Source organism: Maylandia zebra, linkage group LG7, assembly GCF_041146795.1.
Source record: "Maylandia zebra isolate NMK-2024a linkage group LG7, Mzebra_GT3a, whole genome shotgun sequence".
Lineage (NCBI taxonomy): Eukaryota > Metazoa > Chordata > Actinopteri > Cichliformes > Cichlidae > Maylandia > Maylandia zebra.
The window spans coordinates 23,930,045-23,956,562 of NC_135173.1; the positions used below are offsets into that span (position 1 = coordinate 23,930,045).

Here is a 26,518-nt window from a genome sequence, read left to right on the forward strand (position 1 = left end):
TGGAAGCTGGGGTGGTGTACAGACCAACTTTAATACAGGAGTTTGGTATCACTTAGCTTCACGATTTTATCAATCATATTGTGATGTCTTTCTCAAACCTTCTGTGTCTGGAGAGAATACATACAGCAGGTATCACAGTAGCTTCATCTGTTTCTACACTGCTTACAGGTCACTCACTTTTTGGGTACCTTGAAACTAAATAACACGTAAGACCACAGAGCCAAAGCATAAAAACCAGCCTTGACTTACCCAAACCTAACTATTCCCTAATGATATTTTATGTGCCATAACTTCAAGCTATCTCTACCCTCAAGTTATTCCGCAGATGCTGTTACAGAATCCGAGCAATGACATTACAAATGTTAGAAAACAAAATAGTCTGAGGTTCTAGTGAATCATCCAAATGCAGACATTCTTCTCTAGAGTTGCCTTTAAGTGCTTAGAAAAATCGATAATTCCATGACATCTAAGCTGCTCCATCCACTGAAGATACAGTGATAGGATCAAAAACTTCAGAACAGCCATTAAATGGAGTTTGTGGTGAAACTGTTTTGACAATTCTGGAAATACTGTTTTGACAATTGTGAAAATACTGTGGCAGTGGGAGATATATCACAAGGCCATAAGCACTTGGTGAACATTTGAGAAAAATTAACTGTGGTTTTGGTCAAATACTGAAAAAGTATTTGCTGATTTTAAGAATCAGACAGTTGTGCTAATGAGCTATGGAGCCTCTGCCATCCACCCTGCCTTAGCCTAAACAAGTATTCACAACAGAATTACATCACTCTACTCAGTTTTGCTGTTGTTACTCAACAAAGGTAATGTGTTACACATAACCAATTACTTTTCTTAAAAGTAATCAGTATGTTATTTCATTTCACAGAATGACTTTAACATCCTAGGGTTTTTTGTTGCTACTTTTGCATTAGCGTGCTGTCTGTGCAGAAGGCTACAAAGAGCTGAAGTTGTCTTATTAGCATGTAACTATTTCTGTTCTTGCGAGTTCTTGCACGCTCTACTTAGGCTGTATTCTCACTAAACCAATATTTTTAGGAGTGAGGACAAATCCGCTGTTTTATGCTGCACATAAGAAAGGGTAGCATCTTCCTGATATTGGCCAGAGTTATTGTTTTAATGGCCTTTACTCTGTTTTCTACTACAATTGAAGTTCTATTTCATGTGATCATATACATGTGGTACAACACTGAATTACATTACCTATATGAACTATCAGTGTAGCACTTTTGATCAATACCAGATTCTTTTAAACAGTGAAATAAAGAAAGCTTTCATTTGAAAAGCTCTTACAGTTACAAAGTTGAATCTGGATCACACTGCTCATTTCTGTCTCTTTATATCATTATGTTCTGTTATTTATATACTTTGGAAGCATAAAAATGTGAGCGATCTGCCTCATAATTACAGTTTAAGTGCACTTAAATGCATGACAGAACGTATTTTTACAATAATATGTCCTCAGCTAGTAGCTTTAGTGTACCTGTTAACACCTCTTATTTATTTTCAAATATATTGTTGTAGGGTCTTTACTTTACAACATAAAGCACCTTGAGGCGAGTGTTGTTCTGATTTGGAGATATATAAGTGCATTTGAATTGAGCCGAAAAGCAAACAGCAAAGTATTTCAATCAAATTCCCTGATGTTGGTCAATTATAACCATTTCATTGTTTATGTATATGCATGGCACATGACAATTAAATCTAAGTAAAAGGGTGAATGGTTAGTTATTCCTACAAGTCTCTATGACAAAAAAAGCAATAATTACAGCTGTGCCTGTTATGCTATGACAATTTTAAATTGCTTATTTACAGATTTGCCCTAGTGTGCGCTCCCTTAATCTGCTTTTTGTTTAGTAAACCATTATACATTACATTGTTTTTTAACATCCTGTGAGACATATTCAAGGAGATTACACCAAGATCATACAATGTTTGTGGGCCTAAATTTTGATGAATATTTTTAAAAAACAGATCACTACTAGGAGTTAAAGTACATTTTTACCTTATTAAATGAACAGAGTAAGTAAAATCCACTTGTTAAAGCACTGATATCAGTCAGCATTGCATTTTGGTTCATGTACATACCATGTAACTCCTGATTCAGTTTCGCCTGTCTTCACACAGTGACAGCTTCAATAAGATTTTCTCTTAAATTTTCCTTTTATGGCAACATTAACAAACACCCTGTAAGTCACACATGATATTTTTATAGCAAGTCATTCTGAAAGAGAAACATTAAAATAATGCCCTTGGTACAGTAAATAAGTTGAAATGAAAGCTTGTTTTCCACCAGAACTGTGGTACACACTGAATAAGCCTGCAAATAACCCTCTTATGTGTTTTATGATCAAGCTCAATTTTTGTGGCTTTATGTGACTCGGCTGAATGTGGGAACAATTAATTCATTTCTGGCACGAGCCTCTTCTCAATTTGCCAAATAGGCTTATCGGCATACTGACTGTGGTAAAACAAATATTTTAAAAATCACAGTGATAGCAAAACACATTAAGTCACACTATACAGCCTGAAATAACAAACTATGGGGAGCACTTTTATAAGGTTATTCTATGCTTTTCCATTTCCACCATCTGACATATGGTCCACAGCACTGTTTGACACAAGAAACACATAATTGTTCTGCAAAAGTAGAGGGATTAATTAGTTCACTGCCAGTCCAAAGTATTCCTCTTTTTTCTCAAAATAGAAGTTCAGTCGTGCAGTGGCATATCTGCAAACAGCAGGAGACAGAAAACACATGATTAGATAACAGAAAGAAATCTTATACACTATACAAAAACTAAATGGGCCTTAAAGACTGCACAGCTGTACATTGATCTGTTGGCTGGAAAGTCACATTGCCCAAGGGTGGCATGTGTCAACCTTAGATCAAATGTGCTCAGGCAAGTATGTCAAATAACTGAGACTGTCTTGTCCGTTTCTATATATGACGAGTCAAGCATATATGACTCATGACAAATTTTGTCTTAAGATCACTCTTTACCGTAACTGTACGTTTTACTTAAGTAACTTATGAAGCGGTGTTTCACAAAAAATACATTTAAATCTAGTCTCACCACTTGTAATGGTTTACATGAGAAGAAAAAGTTTACCCATTTGTACAGTGCTTTAATATTACACACAGTACTTTCCAATTACAGACACACCCATGAAACATCAGGGACAATTTGGAATTCATATTGACAAACTGGGAGTGAAAAGACTCGTCGTACTATTGACAATACCTATCATGCCATCATGGCATCATGGAAACCTTGTGTATACCTGTGAGCCACTGGCTTTGACAGAAAAACAGCATCTAAAAGGTGTCCGAGTGGCTACAATTCCACAATTCAATTCAACACCACAGAGTTTTATTTGACCCTACTTGCCTGTAGTAAACATATAATATTTATAATATTATTAACATTCTTTGGTTGAAGCCTCTTTGACATATTGGCAACTTGCAAACTGTTTAATCACTTGAAACATACTTGTAATGTCAAAATATTCATGTCTTTTCAGTCTCAGTCTTTATATGAGAATAATAGAAATTAGTACCTAAAATTATTATTCAAGATGCATTGTATATGTCCAGAGGTGGCAAAACTACAGACATTTTCCACGTAATTATATAAATGTGTAATATAATTATTATATAATTATTACATTTATATAATATATGATATATTAAATATAATATTCTAATGCAGATTATAATAAATACGATTAGATACTAAATATAATTATAGATTCTTATAAAAGAATTATCTGGTAAAAGCTGAATAACTGATTCAACTTCTTACTAAACTGAAAAAGTACAGTTCATGAAATGTGCTCCAAACATAAAAGTAAAAAGTATATGACAATACAAACAGTATTTACAAGCCTTTGCTAAATATTTTTTCAGCACTGGGTTCAAGTCTGGGCTCTGGCTAGGTAACTCAAGGGCATTTGCCGAGTGGTCCTGAGGTCACACACTTGTTATCATGCCAGTGTGCTTAGGGTCATTGTCTTGTTGGAAGATAAACTTTCACCCCTGCCACAGGTCTAGAGCACTGTGGACCAGGTCATCATCAAAGATGTGTCTGTACATTGCTATATATTTATCTTTCCCTTGACCCTGACAGTGTCCCTGTTGGCATTCAGGACAAAGAGTCCAATATTTGTTTCATGATCTGAGAATCTGTTAGGTACCTTTTAACAAACTGTATGCAGGCTGTCATGTTCCTTTTACTGAGGAGTGGCTTCTGCCTGGCCACTCTGCCATACAGGCCTGATTGGTGGGGCGGTGCTGAAATCATTGTCCTGAATTGGTTTGCACTCTGACATGCACTGTCAGCTTTGAGACCTTACATATACAGGTGTGTGCCTTTCCAAATCATGTCCAAACAACTGAATTTACCACAGGTAAACTCAAATCAAGCTGCAAACAGGATACGTACCTGTTTTGTGTGTCATGGCAAAAGTTGTAAATACATAAGCACATGTTATATTTTTGTTTTTACATTTAATTGAATGCAACAATATCAAGTAAACATTTTTCACTTTGTTAATATGGGATATGTGTAGAATTTTGAGTTGAAAAATGAATTTAATCCATTTTGGAACAAGGCTGTAACAAAATGTGACAAATGTGGATCAGGTGAAGCGCTGTGACTGCTGTAATGTGCTGTAAATTCTTATTCTGATGAATATCTCAAACATCTGTTATGCAGAACAGAAAAGAGGAAGTTCTAATTGTGGTTACCTACATTGTAAATGGCAGGTTCTGCCTCTACATTTAAACAGAAAAATGAATATAATCAGGGGTTAAAGTGGGATTCAGCAGGAGTGGGGATCCTGGGATTAGTTGGGCTGAGTGAATCTAGTCAGCATCATCAGACTAAGCTGTCTTTGATATCTGCTACTCCTTATGTAACCTAACATTGACCATGAACATGGCAGCCAACTGCATTAGTCCATCTCTTGAGACCTCTCCACAGCACTGCAAACTAACCTGTTTGGCCTGCCTAGCATGTTCACTGAACCTTTGAATAACAGACAGTAATTCAAACATTTTACAATTTGTGTTGTAAAAAGTTTTACAGTGTGAAAAAACATCACTTGAAATCGTGTACAGCTCAGATATCTATTCACAAAATGAAAGTGGACATTATTTGTAGGCTTTAAATTTCCAGTTTATCAGGTTTCACTGACTTAGCTTTAATAGAAATCTGTCTTCTACTCTCTTGTCCTGTCTTTGTCAGTCTTGTCTTTCTCCATCTCTGACTTAACTTCTCACATTCTTTTCTCTCCCAGTGAAATACAGCAGCTGCACCTTTAGCTAGCAGACATGCTCTGTGACAAATTGCATGATATCAGCTCAGCTGAAATTAGCTGACACTTTATGCTGCCTTTATGCTCATTTCTCTTCTATAGTCTAGCTAGAAGCTGTAGTGATCACATCTACATTGAGGATGCTGTTCTGGACCACTGCAGCTCTCTTTTGTCCTGACTACTCCATCATTTGAAAATATATGAGTATAAAGTAGAGGTATTTCTCTTAAATTGTAGGGAGTAAAACCCAAAAGTAGGTAAAGTACACATACCTAGAAGTTCTACAGAAGTCCAAAAACAAAGTAGTTGTACTTTGTTGCTTCCCTCCTCTGTATGTATCTGTGGCCATAATGTATCTTTCACTGTTCGCTACAGGCTGCTCTTTCTGTCTGGTTTTATAGGTGGGTACTGTGTTTTTGTTTGTCAATCTTGCGTAACAATAGCATCAAGACTCTCAAATGAAGTAATGAGTCTGAAAGCTGTGCCAAAGCTTCAGCGCATCTCAGAAGTTAACGGCAAGAGAAGTGGTTTTGTGTTTGTTCAAACCATATTATTGAACGCCTCAATAAATCTGATGTCTGAGTACGCTGTTGCCCTTGGCCATTATGCTATACCCTTTGAAATAAAGTGAAGTTTCAAAAGCACAGAAAATGGAGGCACAGAGAGGAGTTTGTCCTTTAATCAGTGCTTTCACTGAACTCCTCAATGCCAAATCAGTTTTCAAGCGCTTGTGTTGTGAGACAAAACGATAATTTAGTCACATGCCTTTTAGTTATTCTTTCCCACCTGCATCTCTGGGTAAAGCTACACTCTAATTTTTGTGTCAAAGCCTGGCTTTTTTTGTCTGCTTTTGTTCATCATTTTCTCCTTTCTTTTAGTTTTTGCTTTGCTGAAGGCTGACCTTTAGATTTACCAGTACATGTTTGATAGAGATAGGTGGTACACTGTGTGTATAACCTTTGCCACTGCAAAAAAATGAAAAAAATAAAAAGAAAGAAAAAAGTTCATAATAAAATTTTGGGGAGTAGAAATCATTGGTGGAGGCCAGCAGACAATTTTCACTTCGCTCGCTGTGGTTTGGCGAGCCTCAACAGGCGTTTTCTCTGGACAGACTTAATTTCAAGCAAGTCATGTGCTACAGTTGATAACTGACACTTCTTTCATTTACTCAGACAGCAGAATGAAGCCTCCCTTATCCTTATTGGTCCAGAAAACTAAAGTGTTTGCTCATCATTTTCATTTTCATATTTTCATAATGACCCACTAGAATCAGATTCTGCTGACTGCTACAATAGCATGTATACAGGAGGTGGGGAAGTAGAGCTGTTGTACAGCTATGAACAAGTTGCTTTCCACACAAATATGGATGCTGTATAAATTGTGAATTGACTCAGAACATGACTTTCATATATTATATGATGAAATACAGCTAATTTAGAATTAGCAGTTAACATGCTCCCTGTGGGGTGGCACCACTAAACCCTGCTGCCCAGTGTTTGTTAATGACTAGATTATGTTTTGGATGCCAGCAAAACAAATGCTGGAACATGCTCAAGTTGTAACGCAGGCATGTTCATCACTACTTTTAGCAAAGCTGTTGGAAACCCACGAGACATGTAGGTTCGATAACCTAATGTTTCCCCCATTCGTACTTGATGTTTCATATGACACAAAAAGTTTTCAGTGGGTAACAGCAGGTAACTGCACAGCACTCAGACCTCTTTACTACAGAGCCATGCTGTTGTAATTCTTGAATGTGGTTTGACATTGTCTTGCTGAGATCAGAAAGGTTTTCTTTTTTTCTTTTGGGGGGGGGGGGGGGGGGGGGGGGGATTCCCATTCATTTCCTAAAGCAGTCCTGAACTTGTTTTTTGTAAAAAGGATTAGGAAACAAATCCCATCAATGTCGGCCTTGTTTTTTTCTCTGCTATGTCCACTGTATGCACTGCTCTTCTTTGAATGCACTCATTCCACTGCATGTGCGTAAATGAAAATTGTGTGAATCTGAAAAATCCGGCGAGTTCAGACATATAGACTGACAGAATACTTAAACACTAATTGCTCACTTATTGAATCGCTTACCACTCCTATACAAAACATTCCTCAATAAAGAATTCCAGGCAGCAGTTTCTTGTTTTTTCCCCAACAAAATCCAGTAAAGAAAAAGCAACTTAATAAAAAATCTGTGTTATTCTTCAGTTTAGTACAGAGTTTGATAGATTCCTACCAAGTAATGTAAAAAGTCAAAATAGCTTCACTATCAGCTAATTTAACACACACACACCTCAACCCCACCCTGTAGTTTCTTCTATTAATGTAATTGCCTATTACACCCTCCCTCCTATAAGAACAGCAAGCTTCACAGACAATCCCATTTATCCCTATTTTTATTAAGGGTGACACCTAAGACTAGCATACTTAATGTTTATCTTCATCAGAAATGAATGGAGGCTTTTTTATATTTAGCAAGAGTAGGGGAAAATGATCTCCTGCCAATGCAGGTATTCCATTTCACAATGTGCTTTTGTGCACAATTCCCTCAATTTTGTAGTCAAGCTATTCCAAACAGTGGGCCTCCTCCTTGTTCATTTCCTTATAATAATGTCTTTGTCAAATAACAGCTCGCCTTGCCAGCACGTCCACAAATCTAGACTGCTGACTTGCAGACACTTTCAACACATGAAAAAAACCATATAAGAAAAGTAAATATGGATGGTAAAAGGAGGGCGGGTTTGCGTTCCCCTTGTGGCTCCCTATTGTCACATTTACATCTGGCTCTGGTTAGAGCACAAGGCCTGGGTGACGCCTGTCACTCGTTGGAAAGTTATTGGTGATTTGGCTCAGGGGGATAGCAGTGGGAGAAATTACACACACACACACAACACAGACAAGTATGCACACCCATGCAACAACTCAAGGTTTAAATAGTTTCTTATTTTTTTCTTCTTGAAGAGCAAAACTCATTTGCATGTATTGTACAAAAATTGCACAATTACTGATGTTGCCTGTTGTATGTATGTCTGCACTAAGCCAAAGGTTACCTATGTCTGAATGTAATAATGTTGTCACTTTAACAGATCGATGAAGCCAGCGATGTTATGTATCTCTTGCCTGAAAGGGAGGCTTAAGTGCATGAATGTGTCTTGCATGACAGGGATGGGCGTGGGGCAGAGGTTAGCTAGATAGTAGCCTCCCGCTTTTAAACATTAGACTTGGTTCTCCATTGTTGTTGTTGCTCTCAGAGCTCGTTTCAGTTTAACCCTCCAGTTAAAGAAAGGTAACCCAACCCTCACCATCCACTTTAGGACAACCTCAGCCGGTAGCTTAAAGGAGTAGACGTTCAGCAGGCACATGTGGCCCAGCCAGGGATGAGAGATGTATATGTAAGGCAGGAACGACGGCACTGGAACAATAGTGCCTCTGTGCCTCAGCACCCCTCTGGATCACATTTCCTCCAAGGTCCAGATTGAAATGAGGTGGGGGCCCTGTCGCTGATCTTGCAAGCGAGTAGAAAAAGCCACACAGAGGGGAGGGTGCCGTGTGTCAATAGTGATTAGGATCATGATCACAACTGTTGTGGGTGTGGGGCATGCAGAAAAAGGAGAAAGGCAGAAAAAAAGTGGGGGTTGAGGGAAACATTTTGCCTTCCTGAACTGTCTGAGTGCTGCTGCCGGTGAGGAATGTCTCCTGGACTTGTTTAAGATAACTAGTCCTCAATGGTGATCACTGTTAAAAATAAAAGACGTTAGTTTTGATCTCCTTTGAAAGTCTTTGTGAAAACCGAGGCTTTCATCTTATGTTGCGGTTTATCAGTGAAGAAAAGCAGAGAATTTCATGTGTAAATATTTTGTCTGTGACATGAAGAGTAGAAGAAGTGTGTTTGTCTCGCCTGTTTTTTATGCCAGATTTTAAATACACAAAGACTTGAAGCATTGGGGGGAGAATGAAATATTTCTATATTCTAGGCTTATGTTTCTAAACCATTTTTTTTTTCGCAGTTTGTCTGCCAACAAATTCTTTGTCATTCTTTTCTAATGAAGATCCTGCTTGTCTAAACATTGCACTAATATACCGAGAGCCTAAATTCAATGTCCTATAAATATTTTTCTTTTTCAGAGTATTTCAAGTGATGGATGATGACATTAACAGCTGAAAAAAAACTGCAGTGAAGTAATAATTCTTATTTGCGGTTACATGGGTTCCTTTATTAAACATTTACTGAGAGCGTTTTAATGTGAAGGTGTCACTTAACATAATTAGAACATCAATTTAAATACTAATGAACTCAACATTTTTTTGATGGATGGGACATCTCACCCAGGACATTTTAGGAAACTTGAGCATTGTTTATGCAGAGTGACACTTTGAGTTGTGGGAGTTTTAAATGTCTTTGTCAGACGTTGGACAAACCTTTGGAAGTCAAAGTCAATCGAGGAGAAACGTGATTGCAGGATGGCCCAAAGACCCCAGAGGAAGCTGGATGCCTGGTGGAAGTAAAAAAAAAATAAAAAAATTTAAGTTTCAAAAAGCGTAACTCTGGTTCATATTTGTGTCTGAGCTGATTTGGAGCTACTTTTCAGGTGTTTTACAAAACTGTACAATTTAAATTGATTTTGCAGGGAGCTAGTATATAAAAAATAAAGATTGAATATTGAAAAAAAGAAGAACATTACAATATCATTGGAAAATGGAAAAATAACTGAAGGATTGTGCTGTTTAACAAAATACAGTTATATGTTGTACTGCCTACCTGTGGTATTAAAGCTCACACAGTCAGTACAATATTGGACTCTGTCATCAAAGGAATGACAACATGACAGTATTATGTGACCACAATGAGATTCTCAAACGCCCTTTTGAAACAACAAAGTTTCAAAAGCATAATTCTTTGCCTCTTACACAGAGGCCACAGTGAGGTCAAATGTTATGCTTTGCTCAGGAACACTTCAGCAGGGAAAATGTGTGCTCGCTGAGACAATGAACCGAAGGAATCTCTTTGAATGACAGGCTCATTAAGAACACACAGCCAGTCCCAGGAGAAGTGTAAAACTGTGCATTGTGTTTGCAGTGCAGAATCGCAGGTGCTGTATTTTTATGCTCTTGCAACATTCCCCTTTGCCATAGCGCACAACTGTGAAAACACACTTCAGTGACCTCCGCTTGTCATGTTGTAACTGCTCCCAGAACTGCTGCTGCTGCTCCCGCTGCATGCCAGTTGCGCGCTGCTTAGTCAGAATGACAAACCTCTGTATTGAATGGTTCCCTCCTTAATGGTTTTGCTCACTTAGTCTTGCAGACCTCCATACCTCCATAAATTTCTGTTGTTCTCCACCCTTATTGTAAATCTTCATGGTAAGGCCACTAATAGCAAGTCTTAATAAGATCCAGAAGGGCCTCTGTTCTGTGGCCCAGTGATATAATCACATTTTTATTTGATAATCAAATAAAGGGTGGAATGAAATACTTGAAGAGCAATGTGCGGTTTCCCTTGGCTTTTCTCCTTCTCCCTGGCAGATTTTCATCTCTAATCTCTGTCCTTAGTTGGAGATGGAGATTGAGCGTGTTTCCATTATGATTAATAACTGCTCTCCATTAAGAAAGCATTAATCTAACACTAAGCAGAGACTATCGGTGACAGGGAGCCATTGAGAAAAACGGAGATGATAAATGTGTGGGAAGAGTGACATCATCAAGCCACAGGCTACAGCTTCAGCATCATGGGGGATCCCTGCGGAGGAGAGGACGGATTGTAAGGACCCCACTGCGTCTTGGCACAGTTTGCTAAGGATTAAGACGGGAAGGAGGCAGCTCCACGGCGCAGAGCTCTGGCAACTGGCCAGGCCTCCTCGATGCCACACAGTGCAGGATGGCTTCCCTCAATTCCTACAGTGTCACTTTTTGTCTATATTATAAACTACGGAGCATGGTATTATATTAACATACTTTTATTTCACAAATGTACCAAGTGATACTAAGGAGATACAAACCGATAAACTTGTACTTAATTGATTTCATTAAAAGCAGATGTAATCAATTTATTTAATGGCAGGTATTTGTAAATATTTTTAAGCAGAAACATATCAGTATTCTGCCCCGTATGCTTCATTTTGACACACAGCTTGTCAAAGCGAGTTGAGCTGGAAACTTGGCTTGTTAAGCGTCAGTGATCAATTTCTCCTACTACCTTCAAGAGTCCGCCTCGGTTTGTTGCAGAAAATCTGATTTCAATCAACGTGATATTATCACTTCTATCACTCAGTTTCAGGCTATATTCTACCCCTTATACACACACACGCACACACACACGCATTTCCCTTTCGGTTTTTTTGGCTGAAGCACAAGTTATTTTAAAAAGTAATATGCCTTCTCATCAATTCTGTGCTATTTCAAGAGACATTTACACCACCCCAAAATTGGTTGGACAATTCTGCATATTGTGTTGAGCTATGAAAGCACTTTTAGACAGATAGTCCAGCACCACTTGAGACACCAAAGAATGAAAATTGTGGTCATAAGAAAAATAATTTTGGCTGCTGTGTTTCATTTTTCCCTGCGGTAGTTTCTAATCAACTCAGATGGAGTCCATCAAAGTTTGAACAGTGGTGGGTCAGCTGTGGATGGTTTGGTTTTCTTTGGGTTGGGGGGGCGAGTTGGAAAAGTAAATTGTTAAAATATGATGGTGAGATGTTGCCACCCCGCCATTCCACAGCTCTGCACACATATGGATGTTGTTGAAATGCATACGCTAATCTCATAATATTGAGATATTCGAGTCCCTCCAAGAGCAAAACCTAAGAAAAGGAAATAACTGTTGAGAGATTTGTCACTTTCCAAAGTCTTTCCAAAGAGCTGAGGCACTACATAATGATATATTTCAACAAAGTCAGTGGGAGCAGACACTTACAAGAGAGAATTTGCAGACTTGAATGTAGAGCTGCGTAACTTCTGCCTCCGTGACTGTGACCTCACGTCCAGTGCTGTGCTTGTAACTCTCCAGATAGGCCGTCAGCCAGTCCCTCTGCAGCTCCCAGCTCGGGTAGAGGTCGTAGTTAACATCATTCACACCTGAAATGCGACACATATACGTGCACATTAGTGGAACTAACGTCGGTGCTAAAATCCAACACAATGCCTAAAATAACTGTTTGTTTTGAAGACGTGCCAGTGAACTATATCTACTTTGAGTGGAGCAACAGCTCTTTGGTCAACACTTGTCAGACCCACTCAGGCAGTGAGAAACGTTTGCTCCAAATGGACAAGTTATAAGAAAGCAGCATGGAAACTGGGTGACAACATGCTGACAACAATATGTTGAAATTTAGTGGATAACATGTTATCCACTAAATTTCAGAGAAAGTATTGTGCTTTTTCCTGCACTGCATTTATTTGACAAGTCTACTTTAAATTAAAAAATAAAATTTTGTGAAATATAAAAATATAAAATGTAATAAAATGTTGTGAAGTGTAAATAAGCACCCTGGCAATTAGACACATCTGTTGACTTCTACATACATCAGCAATAGTATAACATCTGGGTTATATTGTACAGATAATAGCGAAGCGCTTTATTTAAGCTAGACTGGTTTTTCATGTTGCCCGTATAAAAGCTTCCCTACATCAACAATTGTGTTCAAATGTCTGCAAGACAGTTGTATCATTCAAGACCATGCCATTGGCTAATTTTCAAATTTTGTTTGAGGTATAATCAGGATAAAAAAAAGAACACAAGGTGCAGTATCTTTCATTCCAGCATGTGATTCGTGTGGAGTATGTCTGCCCCTTCCTGTCAGCCCCTTCTTGCATAAGACTATCAGACATAACTGCAGCTGCTGTCATTGGGAATTGTGGATAATTTGCAAGTTACAACTTGAAAGCTGAATAATCTAAAACGACTGCATTGATGATTGTTCGGACAGTCCTTGCTGTGCTTTGCTCTAACACAGCTGGTCCATCAAAGCCACTTTAATCACTGTGCAGAACACATACTGAATGCAGCAATTTTTCTGAGCAGTGTCACAAGAAGGAGATCGTTTCACGGCACATTATATCATAACATGATGTAGTCAGAGAAAACACAACGTTGAAAATATCACATCCTGTGTTTACAATATTTACTGCAGTCATATATTCCACATTAAGGAATCTTATATGTCCTGGCTGTGAAAAAGATTTGGAGGTAAATTGATGCTATTTTGAAAGACCCACCGGCAAATTCGTTGAAGTGATTGCCGATATCGAAGGCCTGGTAGTTATAATCGGCGTACTCGTAGTCAATGAATTTCACCATTCCTGATGGATGTAGGGGGAAAAAAGCAACAGCAGTTACTAAGACAACATGATAAACACATTTCAGCTATAGATGTTCAACTGATAAGCCTTCGTGTCTTTATGGAAAGTACAGGAACCTTGTGAGTGTCAAACAGGGAGTCTCTTTTGCTGAACATTACCCCGGGCGATATTTTTTTTAAATGTTTAAAAAATTTATAACAGAATAACTTCAAATAAGGTAAGATATTAAATAAGGGACAATGCATTTTCAGTAATGTGAATATTGCCACACATTCATCTATTTTAGCATTAGCTTCAGAAGCACTGCCACTCTTCAGCTAGAATTAAGGTAGTTTAGCATTAGGCCTTCTTTTGTTTGTTACTTCTTTCAGGTTGATGAATTTCTAAAAACCAAAGAATTTTCCTCACCCTCTTTTTCGTTGTAGATGATGTTCTTTGTCAGGAGGTCGTTGTGGCAGAGGACAGTTGGCGAGTCAATCTCAGAGAGGTGTCTCTTCAGTGACTCCATTTCCTGTGACAAAGTCTTAAAGCTGGGCACCTTTTGTAGATCTGCAGAACTGCAAGAGGTAAAACGTTGAAATTATTTATTTTTTGTGATGGAAAAGGGCTCTTTTTTCCCCGTGAATGAGTGATGTCTTTAACTCGCAGCTGCACCTGGCAGGTAGGTAAAGAAGCATAGTAAGTTGAACAGCCGAAGTCATAAATGCTGTGTGATGTTTTACACCAAAGACTGTAAAAAAGAACTTTGGCATTTAGTTTTAATCACTGAAGCTGAAAATACATTGATTTCCAGAAGTACAACCCTCCTAATTTATCTGAAGTCTAATTGGGTAAAAATGCTCACGATCTGACAATAACACACTTTTATTCAACTCACTTTAGCACATGTCCTTGTACACTCTGCCACTGGGATAGTCTAGCATGGGAGGAGTCTTTCTTCTTAAAAAATGCAATCGAGTGAAAATCAGAGAAAAGATATGCTTAGCTATTATATGAGATGTTTTAAGTGCTTTGTCTGCCTTTATAAAGTGCTACTGTTATTCATTTGTTGTTAGAGCTAAGTCAATGGTTCTCTAGAGTTTTAGGTTTACCCATTTCTTGATAAGCAAACAAGCCCCAGTTTAACACTGGGAGGAGACGCAAAATTAACTTGGGGTTGCATCAAGAAGGGCATCCGGTTTATAAAAATAAATCTGCCTTATCAAACATGAAGAAAGCATGCATCGAGCTAGGTTAAGTAGTGATTCTAAATTGACCATAGGTGTGAATATGAGTGCGAATGGTTGCCTGTTTCTATGTGTTAGCACTGCAACAGACTGGCGTCCAGGGTGCAACCTTGCATCTCACCCCACGATGGCTCTTGCAGGCCTGACTTAAATAGCGGAAGAAAATGGATAGATGGAAGTTGTCTATGGGATTGTTTTTTCCCAATGAAAATCTGAACTAAACTTGTATAAGAGTCTTCCGTACACTTGGTAAGAGGAGCAAGAGAGTTTGAGACAAGAAAGTAGAACTTGTTTGTAAACTGACACGGTTCAGCAAGCCTCGCTGAGAGGTCACATGCCTTGTTTTCACTCTCTTGATTATTCAATCTATCAAAGACGGCACTAATGTCCTTGGACGTCAGTGCAAAATGCACCTGGAAGAAATGCTGTGCAAGCATCCGTCTCCTAATTAATTTTTGTGTTTCCTTTCCAGTCCCCACGACTGCCACGGCAAGAGGGTACTTTAAACAGTGTAATTTAAACACTACCTATTTATTCGAAAAGGGAACAAACAGATGCTCCGGTATTATACACACTTGGAGACATAATTTAGTGAGGCCTGCAAGGAACGCACAATAAAAGCAGAGGAGGATGAGCCTTGTTTATAGTGTTTATAGCCGTGGCACAGAGGCTCTGCTGTCTGCATGTCCTCCACTACACAACAAGTCACTTTGTATGTTATCTTCTCTGCTCTGTTCAGTCAGTCTTGCTTCCCTCTGAGATAAATACATGGATTGAATAAAAAGAGGTAAGCAGGAAGTTGGTATTTTAAAATACCAACTTCCTGCTTACAAGATCTTTGATAAAATAACTAAGATTTATTTTACTTTATTTTCAAGCATCAGTGCACAAATGATTTACATTTTAACACCAAACTGCCTTTTTAAAAAAAAATACAGGCCCAGAATAGAGCGCTCGATTCACCGCTACTTGCCGGTGACAGCTTTATTTAAAATCGACCCCCTCTGACATGCATAATTTATCTATCTCCTCTCTAATATGAAATAAAACATGCAGTTGAATGGTGAATCACCCTGATTCCTTTTCAACCAACCCATTCCTTTAACCTAACAACTCGACGTTCACATAGGAACCCACGATTACTTGGAATCAAAAGCTAAATGAAAGACTTACATTGACTTTAAATGGAAACCTGTCGTCTTGCCATCAGATCTTTTCCTCTCTCTTTTCTGTCCTTTTCATGAAAAACAGTGCGTCAAGTACATTCGCCTCCTGCTCCCTGTCAAGTCTCTGTAAGGTAATTAGTGGAATTTCCTCCTCTGGCGCTTCATTATCAATGTGCCTTATTTACATATGATTTCAAACACCAGCCGAGCACTGCAGATTTTTTTTTCTTTTTCGTCTTTTTTCTCCACCACTCGTTCTCTTTTTTGCAGTTTTATGCAATTTGTAAGAGTGCAAACGGGAGACATAGCAGGGGGGCTTTGGAAGAAAAAGAGGTTGCACTCTTGCTTTCCATTGCCTTTCTTTCTTTTCTCTCCCAGCTCTGACTTCTACTGTGCTCCCTCTCTCTGAACCTTGCAGCTGCTGCAGCCTCTTTTGCGCTCCCCCTTCCCTCGTCTCTTTCGCTTCTCCTTCTGTCGATCTGTCTCTCTCCCCCTCTCTCTCCCTCTGCACAGCGGGTGGCTTGAGAGCTGAAGACCTCCTCTGCAGGTGCAGCCTCTTCCTGCTCTCTCTCTTTCTCTGCCTTTCTTTTGCCATTTCCTCTGAATATCACATTCATATCAGCACTCATACAGTCTCAAGTACAAAAGTTTCTCTGATGCTTGTTTAAAACCTGTTTTTTTGGTCTTTTCTTCTTCTGTCTCTGTGCCATGTTTTGCACGCAGTTTTCACACTCAAGAGACCAGTTAACGTGCAAACACACACACACACACACACACACACACACACACACACACACACACACACACAGAGAGAGAGAGAGAGAGAGAGAGAGAGAAGACATTAGGTAAGATTAAAATAACCCAATTTCTAATTTCTAGTGTTGACACCTCAGAGTCATTTGTAGTGTTTCTTCCATTATTTTCTCATAGCTTTCCCACGTTGTTATGATACATTTCCTAAACACTGATCATTTCCAGGTTATTTTAAATTGCTCTGTATCTACTTGAGCGCGAGCTGCACAGGGCTGTCAAGTCTCAAAAATGTTTCACAATATAGCACCATCTATTGGGCCTTGAAATGTGGTGCAGTCTCCTATTGTATATTGCAGAGTGATCCACATTCAGACATGCATTCACTGCTTTTAGTGGGTAAAATGGAAGCGCTCACAATGTCCTCAGTGTTCTCTTTAAAACTGAAGTTTAGCAGGATATGCATGCAACTTTAGCAAAAGTGAACTTGTTTTGCTGTGTGGAGCTGCGGGACTTAAATAGTAGGTTATTACTCCTCTGTGGCCTTAATTTTCAGTAGCACCCATCCATGCATAATTTGGTGTCTTGTGTTAACACATTTTTGTTATCTGTGCAGTGTGTTATAAAATAAATAAATACATTTCAGCTTGTCTGAGGTAGTTTATCACAATTTAGATTGTCATATTAGCTAGCTAGCTAGCTAGCTAGCAAAAAAAAACCCAGACCCCCAAATTAAGTTTTTTAATTTCGGAGATTTTCTCTTATATTTCTACGAGACCTTTGTTTTTGTGAATCCTAGATGTTAAAAGTACCTCTTATCATAAAAGGCCCTCTGCTTCCAAGCCTCTACTTTATGGATGACTCATTCAGTTCCTACCTGGCTTGCACGCTAAAAGAAAAGTGACTAGAAACCTTGGGGCCTTCCAGCTTCTGTTTGCATGGACTTCCGACCCCTTTGCTGCAAACACAAATAAGGTTCAGCGTTTGACCGATAAGGGAGAGCCAAGAGCCTGTTTCTCTGTAGTGTCTTTCCATGTAACCCCGCTTACCTCTCACCCCTTCACCCATGAGAGCTCTCAGTGTCAATGAGGCCACTCCCCCGCCTCATCTCTCTGACCAATGACAGCTCACAGTGATGGCTTCCATACATGTAAGGAGGGGTAAATGCCTGTTGCCCGTTAAGCCAGGCAAGATTTGGATGGACAAGAGCATTTTAGGCTGGTTTGAGCAATGTGAGAAAATGATAAGACATCAGTGAAAGAGCTGCTGCCTAAAAGATAAAACAGTTGAAAATGAAGCTGGTTTCTATCAAAGAGGACAGCACAATTAAACATCGGGGTGCCCTCCTGTCTCAAAGTCATCAGGTATTTTGTTTTTTAAACATTGTATTTTCAGTATAGTAGATAATTGACAGCCTCTCTCTCTCTCTCTCTCCATCTCTCTCTCTCTCACACACACACACACACACACACACACACACACACACACACACACACATTAGTCTGAAACCTTCCTGACAGGATGACTGACTAATCACTAAGCCCCACCCCCATAGTTACTGTTGTTACAGCTGTCAAGCTCTCAGCCCTTGTACTTTATACAGTTTATTATTATGATTACAGCAGTAGATTAATCACCGTAAGATATTGTTGTAATAGTGGATGTCACATAAGCAACTAATTAAAGTCATCTCTGATTTACACCTCTCTTGATTTTTTACAGGAAATATAGAATTGCATATTAACGGTCCATTTAGTGCTGGACACATCATGCCATGCTGCATTTCTTAGCCTAACTAATAACTGTTAATGACATTTTGGTGACCTCGAGTAGTTGTGTGCATCTGTTCCTGTTCAGAGGTGCTGCTGGCACTGAAAATGACTGCTGCTGTTACAGTACGTGTTTTACGTGTTTACCTTTGATGTGTTGTGCAGCTGCTGCATGATAGGTAATATTAATGTGTAGCTCCCCATGTCAGTGAGTGAGAGAGTGTCTCATAATAATGTGCCGGTTAATCGATTATTACTAGGATATATTAATAATGTCCATACGGGAATGATACCTGCTGTCACCTGATGCCAAAGGACTGCTTGAGCTTATCTGTGAGATCTGATCTAGCAACACACCAATACTTTGAATGACCCCACCAGGTGATCAACAGCCAAGCAGTTCTCCAAGCATATTTCTTTGGCAAAACAAAAAGTGTAGTTAATGTTTTTTCTAGCAAAGCTACCGCCCATATGTTATTGCATAGTGTAAATCTTCCTGTCTTTGTCCAGTGCAGCTGCTTAATGGGTCAATCACAAGTGGATGTATTGTAAATATTATGCATTATATATTGTATTGTGCTCTGTGGCTATCATGACTTGTACCTGCCTATGTACCACTGCCCAGCTGGACTGCTGCTGACACTGCTCTGCACTAGTTTGAGGAAATGAGACATTTTTGTCCACAGCACAGGTTTGACTGGCCGACCGGATTTTGGCTGGATCGAATGGATTTTCCCCATCTCTGCGGCGATCAATCTGCAGAGAGAAAACATTTTCTCAGATGAGCCTGGCTGACGCTGTTATTGCACAAACAATCATTATCAGAGCAGAAACACAACTCCCTCTACATTTAGTGCTCTTATCTTGTTCTTCTTTTCAAAAAATGGACCTTGTTGTGGTTATGACCTTTTGACCATTTGAGCGCTCATTCTCAAGGCATCTTAATGGTGACATAAAGTTTTCTGGGTATCCCCCACACAGGGTATCAGGCAGAGCAAGTTGATTGATGTCTATTGTGGACCTGGATGTGAAACCTTGGCTGGATATGTTGAGTTCTACTGTCCCGAGTTGTGAATAATGATGACAGGTTGTTATCATGGGAATGATGAATGTAATGGGGGCATGAACAAACATCATTGCTCAACATGAAACATGACTCAAATTACTAATAAGAAACTCCCACATTGGCACAAATTAAATGAACTGTTTGGTTTGCATGTACACACCTGAACTCTGAAAATGATGATGATGTACAATGATGACTTCAAATGAATTTCAATTAAAAATAAAAAAGAAATTGAGTTACAAGTTTTCTGAAATTTATGATATGATGTGCAAATGATGTCCTATCAATAAATATTCACTTTTTCAGAAAGAAAGTTGCATAAAATAATGTAAAAAAAAATGTGCATACTACATTTAATTCAGGAGATTTTGGATATCTCTATTTATCACTCTACAAGTCCTGCCCAGAAATGTGTTTTTGTTTTCTTTTTGTTTTTTGTTCTAAATGTTGTCTTGATGCATGTTTAATCATCCAGGTAAGTAAATCAAAAAAAAGTTGATTCTGTTCATCTGGACGTAGCATTCACTGATGATAGACTCCACTTGTGCTAAATGTTATACAAATCAGGCTCCAGATTATTAACAGTGAAGTTTTGTGGATGTAAGTGCTGCTGAAGTTCAGACTGCGGTTTTTTAAATTTTATTTTTTATTTTTTGGCGTGTTTATTGAACCTTCTAACAATATAATAATTAAAAAATATATATTATTTGCAGATTTTAGTTTGGATTTCTGTCATATATGCCACATCTGCCATTTCTTTTAATATTTATTGTCTCAAAATCTAGTATGCAAAGTATCATATTTGATACACTTAGCTTTAAAGGGATAACAAATATCAATATTGATTATTTACAGTGGATAATTTTGAAAACCTTTTTGTGCAATTTTGAGAAAAAGATTTGAAAAGAACATGTTGAGGCAAAAAAAGCCAAAAATCTTCTATTCATATAAACTAATAAATAAACAAATAAATCTCCTGCCCATAGCATCTCACCTTATGCTTTGATATTAAATAATTACAAACTTACACAGTAGTTATACTCAGGATATGAACTTTGCATACCAGACAATAATCAGAATTGTCATTATTTTCTTTCATGTTTCTTAAATTAGGGCAAGTTTATTGTCAACTTGAATATACAGATTGTAAAGCTGTGAAATAATTTTGCTAATTTTTGCTATTTTAATGTATTCACATACATTAAAATAGCAAAGAAATTCTCACAATTATATAAATTTAATTAGATGATGTTTATCTATCTATCTATGTGTGTGCGTGTGTGTGTGTGTGTGTGCGTGTGTGTGTGTGTGTGTGTGTGTGTGTGTGTGTGTGTGTGTGCGCGTGTGTGTGTGTGTGTGTGTATGTGTGAAATGTGAACGCTGTTATTGCAGAGACCTGTAGATAGACGGCTGCCGAAGCAGTTTATCATCCAGCACAGTTCCTCTTACAAACTCGTAGCAGATGCCATTCTGGAAGCTGCAGTAAATTTCAGGACCACATCTGTGTGCGTGGAGGATCTGAAACATCTCCACCTCATGGTCCCTGTTCACGTAGAGCTCTGTCATTTTGCCATATAGTCGCACCAAGACACAACCAGGCTCCAGGAGAGAGCCCACGTAGCAGCCAATAAGCTGGTTGGTGATGCCTTCTGTGAATGTCTGGAATGAAAGGAAATCCAAAGGGCCATGAGCATGAAAAATGCAGTTTTGGACAGATAGTATACAGCAAATGAAACATTTTGCTATACCATATTTTAGCATTCTGTATTGTCAAAAGAGCCCATAAAACCCAGGATGCTGGTTATCATAATTCTACCCACACAAAAAATCCTACTGTAAAAAAAAGATAATAACATTTCACTACCATCTGTCAATAAAGCAGGCAGTCATATAATTATTCTGTAACTATAACTTTAATTGGTTACTTTCCTTAAAACATTTATAACAATCTTGGAAAATCATGCTATTCTACATTAATTACAGCAGGCAGGTAAATAGCAGGCAACTCGCAGACCCCAGTTTGGTTTCAGGATTCTGGATTACATTTTCAGTACCATATCGATTTACAGGCCACTAATTTACCACTGTTATAGCTCATTTAAAAATGTCACTAACCTTCCATTAAATGCACATTATTGGAGAAAAAGGAAAAATAAAACCACAGAAACAGAGCAAATTCACATCAGTACACTCAAAAAGAAACTAGAGAAAATACCTGTGTAATACAAAATTTAGAATGCATGTGGACATCCCCTGCGACGTTAGCGTGTTGCCACATGAATACTTGCATTTTCAAATAGGTTACTTAAGTAACAGCTTTTTGTTAAAATAATTTTATCATAGAATACAAGTTTAGACAACCAACAGGTAGCAGCTAGATGAGACATATAAGTCAAAGAATAATTTTGCAGAAGTCTTTTATGGGTCATTTTTCAGATGCTTATTTGAAATATAATTCATGCTGGGTTCTGAATTAATCTGTATCATGAGCATCTACTGTAAAAGGACGCTGTGTCAAAGTTTTCAGTTTCTGTTTAGTTTTTTGTTTCAGCTTGCTCTTATCTTTGAGTAGAAGAGTATCTTAGAAAATATCATAAAGATTCATAAAATCTTGCTGATCAACTACAGGTTTATTGGTTGGTCTTTGCTATTTTGTCTATACAGTGAACATGGCACATGTACTGTATGTTGTTTGAAGCACGTGTAATTTAACAGAAATTTGAGAAATGTATATATTTACTGTATTACAGATATTGTCATGGTCCTGGTTTTTTTTTTTAATTCGTGTGAGTTTTTTTAAATGTTTGAGTTGTTTTCCCAAGAGTTTTGATTGTTATCTGATAGGTTGAGTTTTGAATTATTATTATTATTATTATTATTATTATTATATACTGAGTCTTAATGAGACTTTGATTTCTATTCTACATGATACCAGAAATGGCCAGCACTGTGGTATGGTGGTTATCCCTATTGCCTCACAGCAATAAGGTCCTGAGTTCATCTGGCCAGATGGTGGATTTGAACTCAGTACCTTGAGATCTGGAGTTTGGAAATCCTCCCCGAGTTTGTCTGGGTTCATTCAAGCTTCCTCCCACAGTCCAAAGACTTGAAGTTAGTGGGGTTAGGTGAAATGGTGATTCTAAAGTGTGTTTGGATTTTCCCAGTACAAAGTTTCTGTGTTGTGTTCTGATTTGTGATTTTGCTGTACTTTACTTTCTGTCTTTACTTTGAAGGTTTGATTTCTTTTGTGTCCTAGGTTAGTTTTGCTTCCTGTTTCCCCCCTGATTTTATTGACAAGCTTCACTTGTGTGTGATTGATCGCACCTGTGTCTTGTTACCAATCCTGTTCCCCATTTCCTAATCCTAATGTGTATAACTAATCATTTCTTCCCCTCAGTCTTTGTTGTAGCATCAGCTATGGTTTTAATTTAGATATGAGCCTTGTGTCTGTTCTTCATATGCTGCCTGTCTGTTTTTATGTTTTTGCATTATTGTGTGTTGTGTATTTTCCAGTTTCTGTTTATAGCATATATTAAAGTTCAAGATTTGGTTGATCGCCTTTATACATCCTGAAAAATACACCCATATTAATGTGGAATACTGGTTACCATTTTATCCAATGTAAAAAAACAAACAAACATTTGATATGGAAAGATTTGGCACTCCTTTTAATGTACTTTATGGGAAAAACAAATATGAAATCAGTTTGAAATTAAACTGGTATGCATACATCTTTGTTGTGTAGAGTCAATGCAACAACAAGTAGATGAATACATAGTTACAGACACAGCTGTAGAAAGTATGGTGACATTGAAAATCCCACTTCTGGAATAGATTCTATTCCTCAGTATGTGTACACAACAACACCGCAGAGACCACTGTCTGCAACGACTTTTTCTGACATTTGTTGTCATTCTGTGGTTTCTCAGTCTCTCAATTTCTGCTAAAGTCCCCAAGGCACTTTCTGAGCATCAGATGGGACCTGCACACACATTTTTTCATCTAAATGGAAAATGAACAAACATGCCCACCTTGACATCTGACCCAGTATTTATATGGATGCAGGGCTGGTTTCATTAAATTCTTTCTGCCTCTGTATCTTACAGTTTCTTTTTGTGCTGAATTTTCACAATTTATTAATTGTCATTTGAAATCCCCCAAAATGTATTAAAAACACACAAGATAAATATGCATGCTTTGATCTGCACTTCTTTTTGACATGAAATTTGCGTTTGCTTTAACATGTTTGTTTGTTGCAACATTTGTAGAATTTTAAAGGGATGCCTTTAAAATTCTACAAATGTTCTCTTGTTCCATCTTTGAAACAGATTTTAATCACACTGTCTACAAAAAATCTTATGTAAATCATTCAATGTGTATTTATCAGCCTTTATCTTGTTCTGTTAGTTTGTTATAAAATAGAAATGATGAAATCACAGAATCACGGAATCATCAATGAAACCCAAAACAATGACAGTCATTTGAAAGGAATGCTATGTAAACTGGGTTAAAGCTCAGTGTAACAGCAGAAGTTGTCTATCCATTCCTTGCTGAACACAATACACCATTAAAGGAGCCGCTGCAGTGCGAGAGCTGAAGAGAAACATCTACTCTTGTGTACATTACTGGACCTGGTGAGGATTGAGAGGTCATCCATCCAATGTTGGGTCACCTAACAAACATAAACCCTATTTCTCTGAAATATTGGACCTTGTGTTTGCACATGGGACCAGAATGGGATTATCCTGTTGTGAATAGACCCTCTGACAGCCCTACAAAAAGAAATTTCCTAACAGTCTACTTTTGTTGTCTAGTTACCTTGGGTTTTTTTTTTTCCATTTTGATGTGTGAAATGTGTCTTTCTACAGTTTACAGTACAGTGGAATATGGAGCCCAACCAAAACACGACAAAACTTTATCACTATGTGTGAATTTAATTTTGATACTGCATTTATACAGCAGTCTTTATTTTTTTTTCATTCATCCATCCATTTTCTTAACCTGTTCAGTTTTGGGCCATGGGGTTTCAGAAGTCGATCTCAGCTGTTGTAGGGTGAAGGACAGGGTACATGCCATTTCATCAAACAGTTAAGACAAAGAGACAGACACTGATATTAACACCGGTGGCCAATTTAGAATCTCCAATTAACCCAACATGTATGTCTTTGGGCTGTGTATTTTCTAATCCTGTCCAATCAGGTCACTCCCAAATGGGATGAAAATCTTTGGATCTTCAATTCTACCACCTCCACCTCTGCCTCCTGTCTTTCTGTCATACATCAGAGAAGGCCTCACTACTGTCTTGTAAATCTACCTTTTCACTCTTGCTGCTATCCTTCTCTCACAAAAAAACCCTGACACTTGTCTCCACCCACCCCCTCTTGCCTTTACTCTCTTCTCTACCTCACTGTCTGTTGCTTTGGGGGGGATTGACCCCAAATATTTAAACTCATCTACCTTCAATATCCGTGCTCCTTGCAGCTTCACCTTCCCACTTGACTCCATCTTATTCACACACATGTATTCTGTCTTGCGTCTACTCACTTTCATACCAGCACTGCTCCAGGTTCTCTTCCACTTGCTCCCTATTCTTATAAGATGTGTCAAGTTTTGCCATATACAGGCAATAAATTTAGATATAAATCATAGTTTATGCTTTCACTTTAACACGTGAATACAGGTTAAACAGTCATGTGAAATTCAAAAGCTTTCCCAGGGCTATTAAACTACTATAAAAGCAGATATGTTTTCATTTTGCTGGTCTGGTGTATTTAGAAGTACAGTGGAACCCCGACTTACGAATACCCCATTTCACGAAAAATTCAAGTTACGAAGGCACTGAACGGCAATATTTTTGCCCGTGTTACGGCAAAATGCCAGAGTAATGGAATCCGCTGGCTCTGATTGGCTGAGCCTACAATGCCCACAATGCCTTCCGAATCATGTAACAACCCCTTGGCTTCCGTACTTGGGCTTCGCTGTTCCGCTTGAACGACGTATTGTTGTTCTAGTTAGCAATTAGCCTATAGCCTATCGTTCAGCATCGCCTCAGTCAAAACGTGCGATGGGTGTTTCGACTTACGAAAATTTTCGACTTACGAAAGACCCTCGGGAACGAATTAATTTCGTAAGTCGGGGTTCCACTGTATGTTAATGCAATGCCACAATCTTCCCAAGAGTGGATTTCCCAGTCAATTCATCCCAAGGTCAGACCATGCAACGCCCTGAAACTTTACAAAAAACAAAAGCTACATCTCAGATGCTGCAAGCCACAGTCAGCATGTTACATTTGAAAGTTCATGAGAGTAAGATTAGAAATACAAATGAAAATGTGTGAATTTCATGCTTTCTTACAAATAATAGTCAGTCTTTGGTAATCCATACATTTAGAGATACAAGCATTCACTTGCCTTCATTTGAATGTCTTGTGCCTTCCAGTTGGGACGAAGTCTGCTCAAAAGAGCCAGGATTCCTCTAGAAGGTTGGTGTTCATCAATATAGATGTCCACATGGAGAAGCTGTTTTCCAGCACCAACAAGTCCACTGTCCATTTTCACGAATGCAAACTGTTTATACTTTGAAAACCGATAAAGATTAAAGTAGTAAATATGAGTTTGTGTCTAGACTTGGGCCAGTTTTAGACAGTGTTAGAGAGTGTTAGCAGAGTCAAAGTTAAATCTAAACCATCAAAAAGAAAAAGAAAAAAAGGATGAAAAAGCAAAAGAAAGTAAAAAGAAAAAGAAATTGATGTCCACGCAAATTTCTTGATGATTATGATGTAAAACGATTGAGTCAAGAGCAGTCACTGGTATTTGCCAGTCACTGAAGCTGTCTACTTACGTGTCCAGTTATTCAGCACTTTATCAGGGTCCAATGTTCCCGTGGGCATCTTCATCCCTTCTGCTGTAGTTTACA

The 26,518-nt window shown here is 38.3% G+C and overlaps 1 protein-coding gene across 1 annotated transcript; it reads right to left on the minus strand.

Annotated features, from left to right (window-relative positions):
* Positions 1 to 26,518, minus strand: LOC101479281 (ethanolamine kinase 1). Its single transcript, XM_023153038.2, has 9 exons — positions 26,444 to 26,518; positions 26,014 to 26,178; positions 21,000 to 21,262; positions 19,141 to 19,293; positions 14,035 to 14,183; positions 13,543 to 13,626; positions 12,242 to 12,402; positions 9,748 to 9,821; positions 1 to 2,749 (listed from the first exon to the last, which is right to left on the minus strand). Exons 2-9 carry the CDS (start codon positions 26,152 to 26,154, stop codon positions 2,680 to 2,682), a joined length of 1,095 nt encoding a protein of 364 aa, XP_023008806.1. The 5' UTR covers positions 26,155 to 26,178; positions 26,444 to 26,518; the 3' UTR covers positions 1 to 2,679.

Excerpts from the sequence above, each read along its gene's own strand:
- LOC101479281 (XM_023153038.2), bottom strand. The coding sequence starts at position 26,154 with ATGGACAGTGGACTTGTTGGTGCTGGAAAACAGCTTCTCCATGTGGAC. Across the intron at positions 21,263-26,013 it reads CACAAGACATTCAAATGAAG|ACATTCACAGAAGGCATCAC; the intron begins GCAAGTGAATGC and ends CTTTCATTCCAG. Across the intron at positions 19,294-20,999 it reads CGGCAGCCGTCTATCTACAG|ATTGATCGCCGCAGAGATGG; the intron begins GTCTCTGCAATA and ends TTCTCTCTGCAG.